Raw genomic sequence first — 15,614 nt, forward strand, 5'->3', positions numbered from 1 at the left:
CCCAAACTTTTCTCTTTATCTCCTTGCCACTAGAAGTTCCTTTGCATTTTATCAAGTTTCTGTAAAACTTTCTTAAGTAGTATATTTGTGAGCATCAAATAGGCTGGAACACTTTGAATTATTGATTGTAACATTGTGGTCTGACCAACTTGTGATAGCACCTTGGCTTTCCAAGTTTCAAGCTTGTTCTCCACTTTTGTAAGAACTTCTTTGTAAGGCTTACTTTTGTTTCTTTCTTCATCAATCCAAGAACCTAACTACTTGCCACTAAAGTTCATGATGTTCATGCCCACAAATCTACAAAGAATCTTTTGGTAGGTTCTGTGAGAATTTCTGGCAAGTTTAATCCCTTGAAGTCTGCCTTCAAATTCTTCTCTTTCAAGAAGTTTAGAGAGAACTTGCATTCCTATAATGAAAAAATAAGGAGAGAGGGGATCCCCTTGATGGAGTCCTCTCTTAGTATGAAAGAAACTAAAAGAACTGCTATTTAGTTTGATTGAAAAAGAAATAGAAATACATTGACTTATTAAGTTGCACCATTTTCCTAGAAAGCCCAATTTTCTGAGAGTTTCATTTAAGAAGCTCCACCCCATCCTATCAAAAGCCTTTGCCATATCAATTTTTAACATAGCCTATTTTTATTTCCATTTTTTATGCTTAAATTTATGACTAATTCTTTAGAAAGAATAACATTATCAGAAATGTTTCTTCCTTTTATATAGGCTGCTTGATTTGGAGAGATTTATTTTGACAAGAGAGGCTTTAGCTTATTTGCTAGGACTTTAGCAATTATCCTGTAGATGACATTACAGAGACTAATTGGACGATAATGATCTGTAGATTCAGCTCCCAGTTTTTAAGAATGTATACCAAATAAGTATGATTCAATTCCTTGAGCAAGAATTCATTGTTGAAAAAGTTATGGACTAATCTTGTAAGATCTACACTAAGGATTTGCCAGTACTTCTGAAAGAAGTAAGGGGTGAATCCATATGGTCCTAGAGATTTATGGGGGTTCATTTCAAAGATGGATGCTCTCACTTCAGTTTCATTAGGTACTAGCATCAAATTTACTTTTTCTTCCTTGAAAATGAGGGGAGAGATTAAGCCCTCCAAGAAATCAAGGTTAAATTCCTCCTCTCGGCCATTGATTAGTAAAGTGTGATTTCTGAGGATTTTCCCAATTTGCTTTCTACTTGAAACCCAATTTTGATTTCCTGTTTTTAACCATTCTATGTTGTTCCATCTTCTTCTCTGATTGGTTTGAAGGTAAAAAAAAAAAAATTGTGTTTCTATCTCCATCTTTTAACCAAAGCTCTCAAAATTTGAGTCTCCAGAGTCTTTCCTCATAAGCCAGTCAGTGACTGAATTGTTGTTCAAGATCCTTTAGAATAATGTTACTCTCCATATCTAAGGGACTTTGCTGAATAGTTTGAATTTTTGTCTCTAACTCGTTAATTTTCTCCTTTATGTTACCAAAAGTCTCCTTATTCCAAGATCTTAGATCTTTCTTGATGAATTTTAGCCTTCTAGAGATTTTATAGGCCACCAACCTTAAGACTTATTTTTGCCAGTTCTATGAAATTACTTTTCACAACCCTCATGTTCAACCCACATTGGGAGAAAGTGAAAAGCTTGTCTCCTTCTCGAAAAAGAAAAGCTTGTATCAAGGATAAGAGGGTTATGATTTGAATTAATAGTTGGAAGGACTGCTAATTTGGTCTCTAGCCATTCTAGTCTAACAAAAGCTTTATCCAACCTTTCTTTAACTAGTTTTTGACCTAGATGCTTATTTGTCCAGGTAAAGTAAGGTCCTAAGTTCCCTAACTCAATTAGAGAATAGGAATCAATAACATGTTTTAGAGAACTTGAGATATGGTGAAAATGACTTGGACCTACATAATCTTCAATATGAATAATGTCATTCAGATCACCCATCATCATCCATGGATGATTTCAAAGATAAAGCTTACTTTGAGAGAAGTTCTACCAGAATAGAGCTTTGTCACTTTTGCTAGGATGACCATAAAGAAAAATAAGATGCCAGTATTTTCCTTGAGGCCCTTGTAGAATTTTCAGTTCAATGAATCGGTTATATGAGTTAGTAATTTCAACTTTTAGTCCATCTTTCCAGCAACAAATAAGACCTCCTCGTAAGCCTTAGGCTTCTATTATTTCAAAGTTGAAAAAATTTTGTCTTTTGCAAAAAGTTTTGAGGCCTCCTAATGAAAGAGTTCTGTTTCATGGAGAAAGAGGAAGTCCGGATTGTAAGAGTCTGAAAGATTTTTAATAGAGTGTTGGGTCTCTTTTCCCTCCACACCCTCTAATATTCCACGATAAAATTCTCATTTGCAGAGTAACTGATAGTATGAACAATAAGTCAAAGTAAAAGTAAAAGTAGGTGCAATATATTGAAACCAAAAGAGAGAAATACATTGTATATAGGATGTCAAATACTTGAAGGAGAACTGAAGCTACCACCGGAAGCTGTTGATCAGAATTTGATAGAGCTTCTTAGTATTTCCACTAGTTCGAGTCATCCAGTTTATCAAGAGGATCTAGGTGATGGGCCCTATCTTAAATTGAATGACATGATTTGGATTGATTGGTTTCAAAGAGGAGATTTTTTTTTATTTTCCTTTAAGATGGTTCTGTATGGAGGTCTCACACTTAAACGGACACCCTCTTCTTTTGACTCATGTTGTTGAATTTATCAAACTTAAACCTCCTAAGATTGTCGAGTAGATATGCATATTTTGTGAGTTTGACTTATCTGACTTATTTGGCTTTGACTTATCTGACACATTTGAGTCCAGTTTTTCCGATAGGGTGGTGACTCTTACTTTTTTATGAGTTGCACTATAACCGGACTCAATGTTCTTGCGTTTTGAAGAGGAAGACTCACCCAACTCGCCACCTTCACTTTGTTGGTTCTAGTTCTTCATCTTGTCTTTGGACGGAAACGTGATCTATTGGCTGGAGCTTCTCAATAATCTTTGCTTCTTGTCTACATTGCTCTCTTCTTTCAAATCTTCATCCAAACTCCAATCACGATATATCAACTAAAGTTGTTTGCAAGGAGAATAATCTCACCAGAGATCTAGGTAGCTCAAAGGTTTTTCTAGTTTGAACTTGACCTTCAACCATTCACCTGAGGCATCCACCTTTCGATCTTCCATCTCCTTTACGACTTGGTCGAGTGAGGTATTCGGAGGTATCTATCTACATTTCTTCCACGAGTGACCAACCAGACCGCAATAGATGCCAAGCTTTGTAAGCCCCTCATATGAGAACCAAACCCAAATAGGCTCATTTTTGTTATTTAGAACAAATCCCTTGAAAAGATAAATTCGACGATCAACTTCTAGTCGCAGTCTTACTATTTTACCTCTAGTGAGAGTGCTTGTAGAAATCTCTCACTTTCCAGTAGCACTCTTCTTGTAGCACTTTTCTTGTTGCTGAAGCAAAATGCTTACAATGCTGATTCGAGATGAACCTATGTGGGATATCATGCATTTGCACCCAGAGTTTTTGGCCATATCTTCATCTTCTCTCCTGGTTTGGCATCTTTTCATTCATCTATCAACATTCAACTAGAACGTATGAACCATCTTTCCACCATCTATGACTTTTTGCTTGTCATCTTTGTCTTTGAATATGAACTCCCATCCATCGCTATGATCGTGCCCCATCCAAACAAGGTTTTATGGAGCCCATACATTTTTAACAAAGGATTTAACATTTTCCTTTGTTACTTGGATTCTGGGGAAGATACGACCTTTAAAGTTCTTTGGATGAGGTCTTCCGCTTTGGGTACAGGATCATCAAGTATTGAAGTGATGAAAATACGGCCTCTCATCTCTCATCTCTGCGCCTCCACGGCTTTGCCAGGCGCCAACGCCACATCTCAAGCAGTCAGGTTCTCACTTCGTGCACGATGGATCCAGTTGGATTTCTTCAAAGAGTAATGAAAATAATTGAAGTGATTGGTCATTCATTCAAAATTAGCTTTTGGTACAAAAGGATCTGACAATTCTTACAAAGGTATGCTCTTTCTTCAAAGTTCAAATAATGCTTTTAGAATAATATTGGTTTAATAGAACAAGAATGTTCTTTAGTTCTTATTTGAGTCTAGCTTGACCAAACCCTAATTGGGTTAGATCAACTAGTAAAACAAGTTGGTTTCTTCCCTTTTTATATTTTGAGTGCATAAAAAAACCGAAAAACTAATTGGTTGCATTGGTTCGGATATTTAAAACATCGATCAGATCGGTTCGATTAAAAAAAAAAACCCACGGTTTGGTTAACCAAACCGTGACACCCCTAGTTACCTCTATTAAAATGAAAAAAAAAAAACAAAAACTTATTTAAACAAAAATGAGGTTAATTATTAGAATACATGAATAAAAAATTATCATAAGCCCATCTTAAAGTCCAAATGGGTTAGTGATGCAAAATCCAATGACTTTGAGTTGTGTTTGTTTTGTGCCTTTGTCCATTTTTCTATTTTGATTTTTGGGTAGGGAGTGTGTAAGAGAGAGTTTTGTAAGTTGGGCTTATGGGGCAAGGCAGGCTATCAAATTTGGTCAAATTCATGATCCGATCCTATTTGGTCAAATTCAGATCACCCCTATTAGGATCTTTAAATCGGATTGGATAATAAGATCCGATCAGGAATCGGATCGAATTTGGATCACCCCTATTCGATCCGAGAAGATCTAAACCAATATATATATATATATATATATATATATATATATATGTTATTTATTTGCTTATCAATATATTTTTTATATTATATTTTTATAAATTTGTTATATTATTTATTTTTTATAAAAAACGTATATATATGATGAAAATAATTAAAAAATACTTATACTTTTTGTTTTTACTTTATTTAAATTAGTATGTTTTATTTTTCTTTTAATAATTTATTAATTTTTAAAGAAAACAAGTCGGATTGGATCAGATCCAAAGATCTGACTTACAAATAGGATTCGAATTCAAACAGAGTCCTATGAAATCCAATTGGATCTTCGGATCAGATCAGATCCAACATGAACAGTGTTGGATCGGATTTAATATACCTTAATTCAAATCCGATCCAATCTGTTTACATCCCTATAGGCAATTTCCTCCCCTATTTGTGACAATATTATTTTTCGTTATTTAATTATTTAAATTAAATATAATTACTGGATAAATAGTAAATCACAAATAAAATAATATTATTAGAAAAAACAAATAAATAACAAAATAGGTGTAGTTGCCCCTACTTAACAGGGGTAATGCTCTAGTTCTATAGCAAAGTATGCATGCGGTTTTTCTTGGCCAAAAGACGTGGACTGTACTATAGTTCCTGATTTTCTTGTATCTTAATTATCTTTGGATTTTGCTCATGCTTTATGGTTTTCAACCTATGACCTCATTTGTTTTTTTGTTTTTTCAATAAATAAAAGGGGAAGTATCTATTGACCAATTTTCTTATATTTATTTTTTTATAAAGTATGGACCCTGCGATAAATTAACTTTTGTTATTTGAGGAGAAAATTTGCATAAACATAACGAGGTAAGATTACCCCCTTGTAATAATTACATTTTATGAATAAAATTATCAAAATAACACTTAAATAGGAAACACAAGAACATAGATAAATGCCTTCCAAAAAAACAAATGGGCCTTGATCCAACTCGACCCCCAGCTACAGTTTACCATCCGATCAATTAGGATATTGGACGCTGCTAAAGTAAGAATATTTCACGACTGGGAGTCCGGGAGGGATAAAGTCAAAGTTAAAATTACAATAAAAGGAAAGCGGGACCCAATCAGCACTCAATCCAAAAGCAATGAACCATCGAATCCGCCATCAAATCTTGGCAGCTGTTTGGCATTCTTACCGTTTTCCGGAATAACGGTGTCAAATCAGGGTCATGTAACAAAAAAACAATGCTCTAAGAAATAATTATTTATTTGAAATTATTTTTTTATAGAAATCGGTGTTTCAAGTTATATCTTTAAAATCGGGAAGATATGGCTTGAAACAATATTAAATTTAATGTAAAAAACATTTCTTAGAGTATTAATACCAAAACATATTTCAAACAAATAAGAAAACGGTAATACAACTACAGCATCGATGGGAAACATATACCAAATCAAATCCACCCTTATCAGGAAGTGGGTGAAGCCGTGAAACATGCTCAATTGATGGTGAGAATTTCTAAACCAATCATCATACAAGACGTTATGTCCGTGGCTTTCACCCACTTGGAGTAACTCCGGTTCCATCCAACTTGGTCCAGTTGTTTTCTACTATCATGGTATAGTATGAAGTCAGAGAAGAGGATTCCCCCGTTCCTCACTACTGCCATCGTAGGGGGTCCAGCCTTCAAAATGAAAAATAGCAGGGTAAAAGACTTAAATCTCCTCTGAGTTTTCTTCTAAATACTAAAAAAGGATTAGATCTCTCCCTTGTGAAGAGTATGTTGAAGGGAATCAATAAAAAAAAAGAAAAAGAAAAAGTCTTTTTCGCCTCTGTTAATCTTTCAAAATTTCAAAGCAGTGGAACCATCTTTTCTTCGTCGGTTTCGCCTATAGATCAATAAAAGGAAAATTCAATTTGCCTTCAAGTAAGGCTAAGCAACTGAAAATAACTCTGTCATTCCATTTTGCATTAATGATCTAATTTATTTGTTAACAAGAAAGCATAGACCATAGTCCTTGTGCAACCTCATGCTACCAAAGGGGCAGAGGTCGAATGGCGGGAACCACAAACGAGCCCAGAGATGAAGCAGGGGATGTTGTTAATGTCAACCCATAAAAATTTTTAAGTTTAAAAGTGGCTATGGATGAGAAATCGTATTATCTCTCTCCTTTTACTAGTTGACTCTGCAAATTGCATTTTTTTGAAACAAACCATACCAAGAGAAAGATACCACATCGTGACTTCTCATTTCTGTACTCAAGAGTCAAGACTCCAAATGGGAGTTTGTTTCACACTTTGCAACCATTTATAAAATGAGTCTCTCCTTTTACTAGTTGACTCTGCAAATTGCATTTTTTTGAAACAAACCATACCAAGAGAAAGATACCACATCGTGACTTCTCATTTCTGTACTCAAGAGTCAAGACTCCAAATGGGAGTTTGTTTCACACTTTGCAACCATTTATAAAATGAGACCAATATCACGGTACTGGTCTTACCTCACTCCAATCCAACTTCTCTCTGAAAATCTCTCTCATGATTGAGTTTCACTCAATCTCTCTCCAGTTGATTCCGTTGTCCTAATTGTCACCAACAAACTGCCAGCCAATGAAGTCGAAATTCTTCATCAGGAAAACGCTTAACTTTGATTGGCCAACAAGGGTCTGAATCGTCTGATTACGGATTTGGGCCTCTTGACTCGTGCATCTCTCCAAATTTATATGTTCTCTTTGCTACGCAGAGGGAAAATTTTTTAAGGATAGTAAAAAGGGTAAAATTGTTTTTTCAAACAACTTATCCACAATTGATGTCACGTGTAAACAAATTTTTGGTGGACTTTTTAAAGTAAAGGAAGAAGGTCCAATAACATCACTAGTTAGGATTTAGACAAAATCTTTAGGGAGGTTTAAGTCTTTTCAACCCAGAATAGTACACAATCCAAATCCAAACGAGTCGCGACGACCTTGCTTTCCTAATTTGATTTGTCATTTACTCATATTCTCATTAGCGGCGTGGGGCTGCATTCTTCATTTAAATGCAAGCGATGGAATACCTTGCTCGATGATGGAGGAATTTCGGCTTTTGGACTTCCAAATTCCAATGTGCCGACAATCGACATGGTTCCAAGTTTTTCAACCTTTATTTTTATATAGAAGTACCACTGACAACGCGTCTAGTTTCCCCCATGTTCCAATGTCGATACGGTTTTGTAAGTTTGCTGGGCATCATTTTTCAGTGTTCAGTCACTGACTCCAATCACCTTTGAGGCGGTGGATCCTAAACCGGCCCCTGGTCCATACGTAGATCTCGCAAAAAGTTGATTCAATTCACGAATTTGATCTAATTCAATATAAAAAAATATACTTAGGATTTCATATTTAGTTACCTAAAGGTGAAAATGACCCGACCCAATCCAACCCGAAAGAAATTGTGTTGGGTTGGATTGGGTCATGGGTCAATTCGCTGATTCAATTGTCAAGTCTAATTAGGATTATTTATGCATTGTTAGAAGTTTTCATTCTTTAATTTTTTTCTATTTAGTCTCTACTTTTTATTGTTTACTCTTTAAATTGTTAAATGTTCAAATTTTTTATTTTATATTTAAAATTTTAAGGTTAATTCTTTTAATTTTGACATTTTTATATTATTTTTCTTTATTATTTTAAATTTCAATTATTTTTTGGGATGACCCAAATTGATCCATGGGTCAACCTTTACCCGAATATTTAAGGTCAAGGTCTAGCATTTAACAAACCAACCCAAAATTCAACCCGAAATACCTTGACCCAACCCAAACCTGACCCACCCAACCCAATTGCCAGGTGGCCCAGGTCTATCAACACCCAAACCTCTCTCACTCAACTTTTTTTTTTTAACTTACTGTATACGTGAATTTATGGTGGTGAGCCGCTTCATTTCTCAAAACTTAAAAATGAAATAGAAAATTCGCTTTAAAAATTACATATAAAATTTATTTGATTGACAACTTGAATTAAGCTTTTGACCTTGCCTAGGGCAATGCTTTTATTTTTTAGCAAGATATTAGTTTATTCTGCATGTTCCTTTCTAAACTGTGATTCTTGTCAATGACGATCCATTACTAATTTACCATGTAAAAGCTTACATAAATCATTACTCATAAGTCATAACCGGCTTGGAGCCGTAATGCCCTATTATAACTTGCCATATGCAATGATCATCAGACCAACCATTTCTTGGGTGCCACTTAATTTGAATATTAATTAATTGGGTTAAAAAGAAAAAAGAAGCCCAAATTCTTATCCCAAAAGCCTCCTTCATTTGAAAAGAAAAAAACAAATATTGGATGGTAAAGTTAGGCTTGGGTTGATAAATTTGAGTTTTGACATTAATTTGGTTAGGTTAAGTTTCGTGTTTAGAATTGGTCTTGGCCTCTTGGATTGAACCTTAACCCTGGCCAGTTGAGAAGTGGTGCTATGAGAGTCATGTTTATCCCTATAAAATTATACCTATGTTTTATTGGAAAGAATTATAAGAGGTTCAAAGATATTTAAGAGGGAAAGATGAATTTAATGGGAGAGGGGAGATATTACAAACATTAAGGTTGCGTTTGTTTGTGATACAAACATCGAACCGGGGTATTTATGTACTATGGTTCGCGTTTGCAAGCGTTTGTTTGTGATGCATATATGTATCAAAAATGAGTGCAAAGCTGTATTTTATGACATGAATGTATCGATCAAAGAGTGCATTATTGCATCAATTTTTTCGATGCAATCTTGCTCTCTTCGCTCGATGATGTAATTAGGGTATGCATTTTCTTTCGGCTATGTAAGAAAAATAGCCGTTTCGGGTGAGAGGAGATCTACCGTGCCACCGCCCCTCCCCCCCCCCCCCTTATTGCCTTCTAATGGTACTTTCTCACCTCCATCTCAGTCGGCAATCAGTATCTTGTGTTTTTTTCTGACTTGTGTTTTGCTATTTTCATGTTTTCATGTCGTCTGGTTGTGGAGTTCCTGCCGATCTGATAGGAGGTTGAAGATCTTCACTTCGATCTACACAAGGTAATGTTAGATCTGTCTTGAGCTTCACAGATCCGGTATTTTGCTTCGACTAATAAAGGTTTTCATCATTTTTTGTTGATTCTTTCTCATACCTAGCCAAGTTTACACATCTTCCGCTTTGTCTTCAACACTCAAGTACGTGCACGGTGAAATTCTTCTTCTTTGTTACTCTACTTCCTAATTAATCATTTTTTATGTTATCATTCTTGTTTGATGAAGATATCTTCTTGAATATGTGTTATTTTCATTTGAAGGTATATGTATGATATTTGCCTTTTGAATATGTGATCCAGTCTCTACTACAACTAGTCAAAGACCCCTATGGGGCCTTTCTTTTTCCTTGTTCTAATTTTTGTGACATAAAAGATTACGAAACTAAGTACTAACCATGAACCTGGCAATTAGGATCTACATCTCCAAACCAATGGCTTCATTTGGTGGACAAGCCAGGGTATTGGGCTCTAATGCCATGCATTCTTTAAGGGATCGAAGGGAGAGATTGAATGTTCAAAATAATGCAATATTAAATTGACTTGTACTGAAAATAATGCAATATTTAATTGGTTCATGCAACTTTACTCATGGTTCACTTTACCCAATTATTTCCAAATTAAATTAAAAAGTTTGAGCCAATGATAAATTAGATATTTGGGATGACAATGCATCAAGTTTTATCTAAGCACATTAGCAACACTGGATTATTGAGAATTTGTTCAAGTTTTATCTAAGCACATTGACAACACTACAACCCATGAATTACTTTAGGAATGTAATTGAGAATTTGTTCACTGTTTTGTTTCACTACAACCCAAAGAATAGTTTTTTTTTTTTCCTCGGCATATTCTTTGTAGCCTTTGTATAAATCTTTTAATTTGTCTACCAAAGTGGTTGCACAAAGCTAAGCTGTCCCACCAACAACATCTAGTCCATTCCATTCCAGGAAATGGACTGAGTTTGGAAACCAACCTGGAAAAAAATTAAGAAAGAAATATAAAAGTATACAAACAAACTAATGGATACACCACTATAAATTAAGGACTTATGATGCATATCTAGGTCTTCATAAAGGATCTAACCTATCTTTCCACAATCTATGTAATCCAACACTAATTAAATCATTCATCAGATCATAGTTTGGAGCAACACTACTGAAAACATTACCAACCAATTTACTCTTTTCTTCTTCCTTTACCTCCTTGACATAGAAACTGATGCATTTTTATAAAGCTAGATAGTATAGCCCCTACCAAATAAGATGCATTTTTTAATACCAGTCCATTGCATCAGAAAAGTCCCTTTCTATCTTCATATGATTTTGATGTTTGGATCTAGTGTATGAAGGTGAAATATTAAGGAGGGGGAGGTTTAGAGTGGGTTGGCTACTGATGTAAACATCTTGTTCCACTTGCTGCCAATTTGGCTAGGGGGGAGGCATGGATAAAGCCAATTGTTGTTGTTTGTTGGAACATTACACAGATATGTCCCAACAAATTAAGGTCCCAACATAGATATGTCCTAAGATATTTATATCTTGAAGATTTTAGGATTAAAGGACCTGAAGTAAGGGTCCACTAGTACCCAGGTAACTGTTGGCGCCTTCACTTGAATACTGAAAATATAATAGTAGCCATGATAGCAATAACTGAAAAACTCAAATTCTATGATACTTGAATTTGATAGCTTGGTAATGAACCAAACTAGGCCCAAGGCACAATTTGCAGTTATCCTGCTTCTCAGGCCAAGCTGGAAGCAAGACAAAGATTAAACTGAACTCCCCATTTGCCTCTGGTTTTATCCTTGTAAAAATTCCTTACTACTAAAGTTAGTTGTGGTAGATCCAATTTTTTAATAGGGTTATTCTTAGGGTACAGGCTGAGATCTTATTGATATGGGTCTATCCATATTACATACATCATACAATTTACAAGTAAAGAATCAACAACAAAATAAAAAATAACTCTACTTCTTAAGGATAGAGGTTGATCATATATGGTTAGACTTCTACATAAGCATTGACTTATCAGATGTAGTGGATAAGTGTTGCATGACTCAACTTTTCCCTCACAGTAAAGATTAGATAGAACTAGGGTGAAACCAACCCTAACCTATATAAAGTCAATCTGCACAGGCCCACACCAATTCTAAGGTTTATATTTGATCGGCTTTAGCCAATTCAGTTGGCTACCCTTGGAGTGGCTAATAAGCTTCAACCTGAAATTGCAGTTCATAATTGTTTTGAACTTTATCTAACAATTCTTAATATAGATCACAAATTTGGTAGGGTCTCATGAATCCATCAAGGGGGATACCTCATGATGCAACATTTATAGCTTGAATGTGCAAAGTTTACAGCTCTAAATAGTGCTTTTATTGTAATAGTACTCTAAACATTGCTTTTTCCTTTTATAATGACCCGTTCCTTGGATCAGTGCGGCCATTAGTTCCATTATGACATATATTGCAGTGGTTGTCATTGTCAAACAATATACTGAATCAGCTAGTTGAAGGGTGCGGGAGGTCAGAAGCCTAGGGAAGGGAGTGTTTCTTAACACTGTATTTAGTAGTGAGTCATCTTTTTTATCTCATATTAGGATGAGAAAGCCATGTTTTGATTCCCTCTGTCATTTACTTGTTACCCATAGTGAACTTCGGTCAACCATTAACATGTCTGTCGAAGAGCAAGTTGCAATGTTTTTGCACACTATAGGGCATAATGAAAGGAATAGTGTTATACATGTTACCTTCGGACATTCACAAGAGACCGTAAGTCAGTATTTCCACAAAGTCCTGCGTGTTGTATTTAGATTGTACCTTTTGTTGGTTATACAACCTACTGGAGAACAAGTACCATCGGAGATTAGGAATGACTCCCAGTTTATGCCATATTTTAAGGTATGTAATAGATTACTACACTTTTTACCTTAACACCTCCCTAGATCATGAAATTAACATAATTTAGTTAAATGTAGGACTGTATAAGTGCAATTGATGGGAGCTATATCCCATGCAAAGTGCTTGTTGAGGAGCAAAGCAAGTTTCGTGGTAGGAAGGGGAAAACAACATAAAATGTGATGGCTGCAATGACATTCGATTTAAAACTTACTTATGTATTGGTTGGATGGGAGGGTTCACCCACTGATGCCACAGTCCTATGTGATTCCTTGCAAAGGGAATGCAAACTCCACATCCCAAAAGGTAACTTAAATTGATACTTCATCCATTAGTTAAGGTTTCTCTTAACTAATTGCTTATTGCCAATGATCACTCAATGGAATATAGAAAAATACTACTTGGTAGATGCCGGATACAGAAACATGCCAGGCTTCTTAGCTCCTTATCGAGGCACCAGATACCACCTCAATGAGATATGAGGGCGATTGCCGGAGTCCCCTCGGGAGGTTTTCAACCACGAACATTCATCGTTGACAAATGTAGTGGAATGTGCTTTCAGTGTTCTGAATAAGCATTGGGAAATTCTTAATGCAACACAACATTTTGACTTTGACACGCAAGTCAAGATTGTGATAGTTTGTTGTATGCTTCACAACCATATCATGGGAGTTGATCCACATGACCAGTACACTCGAGAAGGGATCTGTGAGGCAGACAAGCAAAATACATCCGATGGGGATGAATTTGTGGAATAAAGTGCCAATGTAGATTCTCTTGCACTAAGGCTACAAAGAAATGAACTAGCAAGGTGGTTCACATTTAGGGACCAAATTGAGTCAGGCATGTTTCGGGATTGGAGGAGATTGCGAAGATGATTAGGAGTTGTAGTATTTGGATTAATTGCACATCATCATTGTTAGAACCAATTTGTGTCAATTGCAGTTCTTATAATGTTTAAAACATCCAATTTATTTGTTTTATTAGATATCCATGACTTACTTGTTAGACGGTTTAATATATCAACAATATTGTTTAAACACCATATTTCTGTATTGCACATGCTTACTTTTATGTTGTTGATTACTAGAGGTATTTTCAACATTTCTTTATGATGATGTATGTACATGTCTATGTGTTATTTATTTACTGTATGAAATGGAATACTTTTGGCTAAGGATGGTCTCTAGTAAAGATACAACAGGAACATCTATCAGTAATAGGAAAGATGGAAATAAGGGAAATGATGTGTTGTCTGCCTCTCAAACTATGTCTAGCAAGGGTGATCGAAGTCAACAAGTAAGATGGAATGATGCCATGGACAAGGCATTGATTGAGCTACTTGTTGAACAAGTAACATTGGGCAATAAGATTGATAAGGGGTTTTGGACATCTGCATACACATCAATATGCAAGGGGATGACTGCCCACTTCAATATTGATATGAGAACACCCCATATTAAGAGTAGAATGAGAACATTAAAACCCATATACATGGAAGCCAAGAAGCTGCTCGAGACTAGTAGCTTCGGCTGGAATGAATCCAAGAATCAAATCATAGCTGACCCAGTTGTTTGGGAAGATTACATCAAGGTAAATGTGGCATATTTGTTTTTTCTAATTAGTGTTTAAAAATTAGCAACTAGTAATGATGCCATCTACAATGCAGGCCAATCCACTTGCACTATGTGTTAAAGGCAGGGTGATGGAGATGTTTGAGGAAATGCAAACAGTTTTGGGAAATGATCAGCCTACGGGTGACAAGGCTATGGCAGGGTTTGAGTCCATGATTGAGTGTAATGCTGATGTTGATGGTGCTGAAGAGGATGTCCCTGAGTTCAATGATGATGCAACAACCCCACTAACTGTTGATGAATTCATCTGTGAAGATGGCACTCAATCAGTCTCCAACAGCAACTGGAAGGCAGGTTCCTCAAGCTCAAAAAAATGAGTGCATGGATCAAAATCGAAGCCCAACCAAGACTTTGTTGGTGCAATTGACAGAATGAATATTACAATGTCAAAAATTGCATATGTACTTACGGTGGAGACTGAGATAGATTTCTTAAACCGTTTATAGAAGGAAGTTAGGGACTTGAAAGGGTATGGCATCCAAGTCCAGAACATTGTCTTTGGGTACCTAGGTGAATATGAAAATGAAGCAAAGATTTTCCTTGCGAGGGACAAGCCATTTAGGGTTCAGATGGTCCTATCCATTATATCTAAGATGACGTGTTTTGGTGGAATGTAATAGTACCTCTTCTCTTATTATGAAGTTTAGACAATGGAACTTTAACACTTCTACCCTTTTTTGTTATAACTTAGGTCGATGCACTTGCTGATAAAACATATTAACTAGTTGGTGGCAACTATAGTAGCTTTTAACACTCCTTTTAATACTTACTTATACATTGATACTTTTGACTTATTGATATAATGAAAATTTCTTATTATATCTCTTTGTTTGTAGTATGTTATAATCTATCTATTGCTTTGCAATGCTACTCACATAAGCTTGTCAAAATGATGAAGTGTATAGGATGAAAAAATCCTATGTTGTGTTCAAGGGGAGAAAGACAGGTGTGTATGACTCATGGCCCGAGTGTCAAAAATAAGTTGTTGGGTTCAGAGGGAATTCTTATTGTTCATATAATAGTCGAGAAGAAGCTGAAGATGTATACTATAAGTATTGTGAAGTATAGTTGGATACAATATATTCCTCTGAGAAATTTGTTGCAGAGCCATCCACATCAACAATTAGACCATATTTGATAGGAGGCATCATTGGATTCTTCACTGGGATTGTGGCATGGAGGTTGTTTAATTAGCCAAACCGACCCAACCCAATGATGCCACAATTAGCCATCCGCCGCCACCTCCGACAACGTTGCCAAAGGTGGCGGAGGCAGAGGTGGCGGTGGTGGCACTGATGGTTTCTCTGTCCAACGCCGCCACCTCCGTCCACCTCTGCCTCCAC

The 15,614-nt window shown here is 35.8% G+C and overlaps 1 protein-coding gene across 1 annotated transcript; it reads left to right on the plus strand.

Moving 5' to 3' along the window:
• Positions 1-13,816: 13,816 nt before the first annotated feature.
• Positions 13,817-14,588, plus strand: LOC148854224 (uncharacterized). The gene is made up of 2 exons (XM_088984828.1): positions 13,817-14,230; positions 14,307-14,588. Exons 1-2 carry the CDS (start codon positions 13,817-13,819, stop codon positions 14,586-14,588), a joined length of 696 nt encoding a protein of 231 aa, XP_088840954.1.
• The last annotated feature ends 1,026 nt before the right edge of the window (positions 14,589-15,614 follow it).

The sequence above is a fragment of the Nelumbo lutea genome, chromosome 4 (genome assembly GCF_056320005.1).
Source record: "Nelumbo lutea isolate HS-2025 chromosome 4, American lotus-T2T, whole genome shotgun sequence".
Classification (NCBI taxonomy): Eukaryota; Viridiplantae; Streptophyta; class Magnoliopsida; order Proteales; family Nelumbonaceae; genus Nelumbo; species Nelumbo lutea.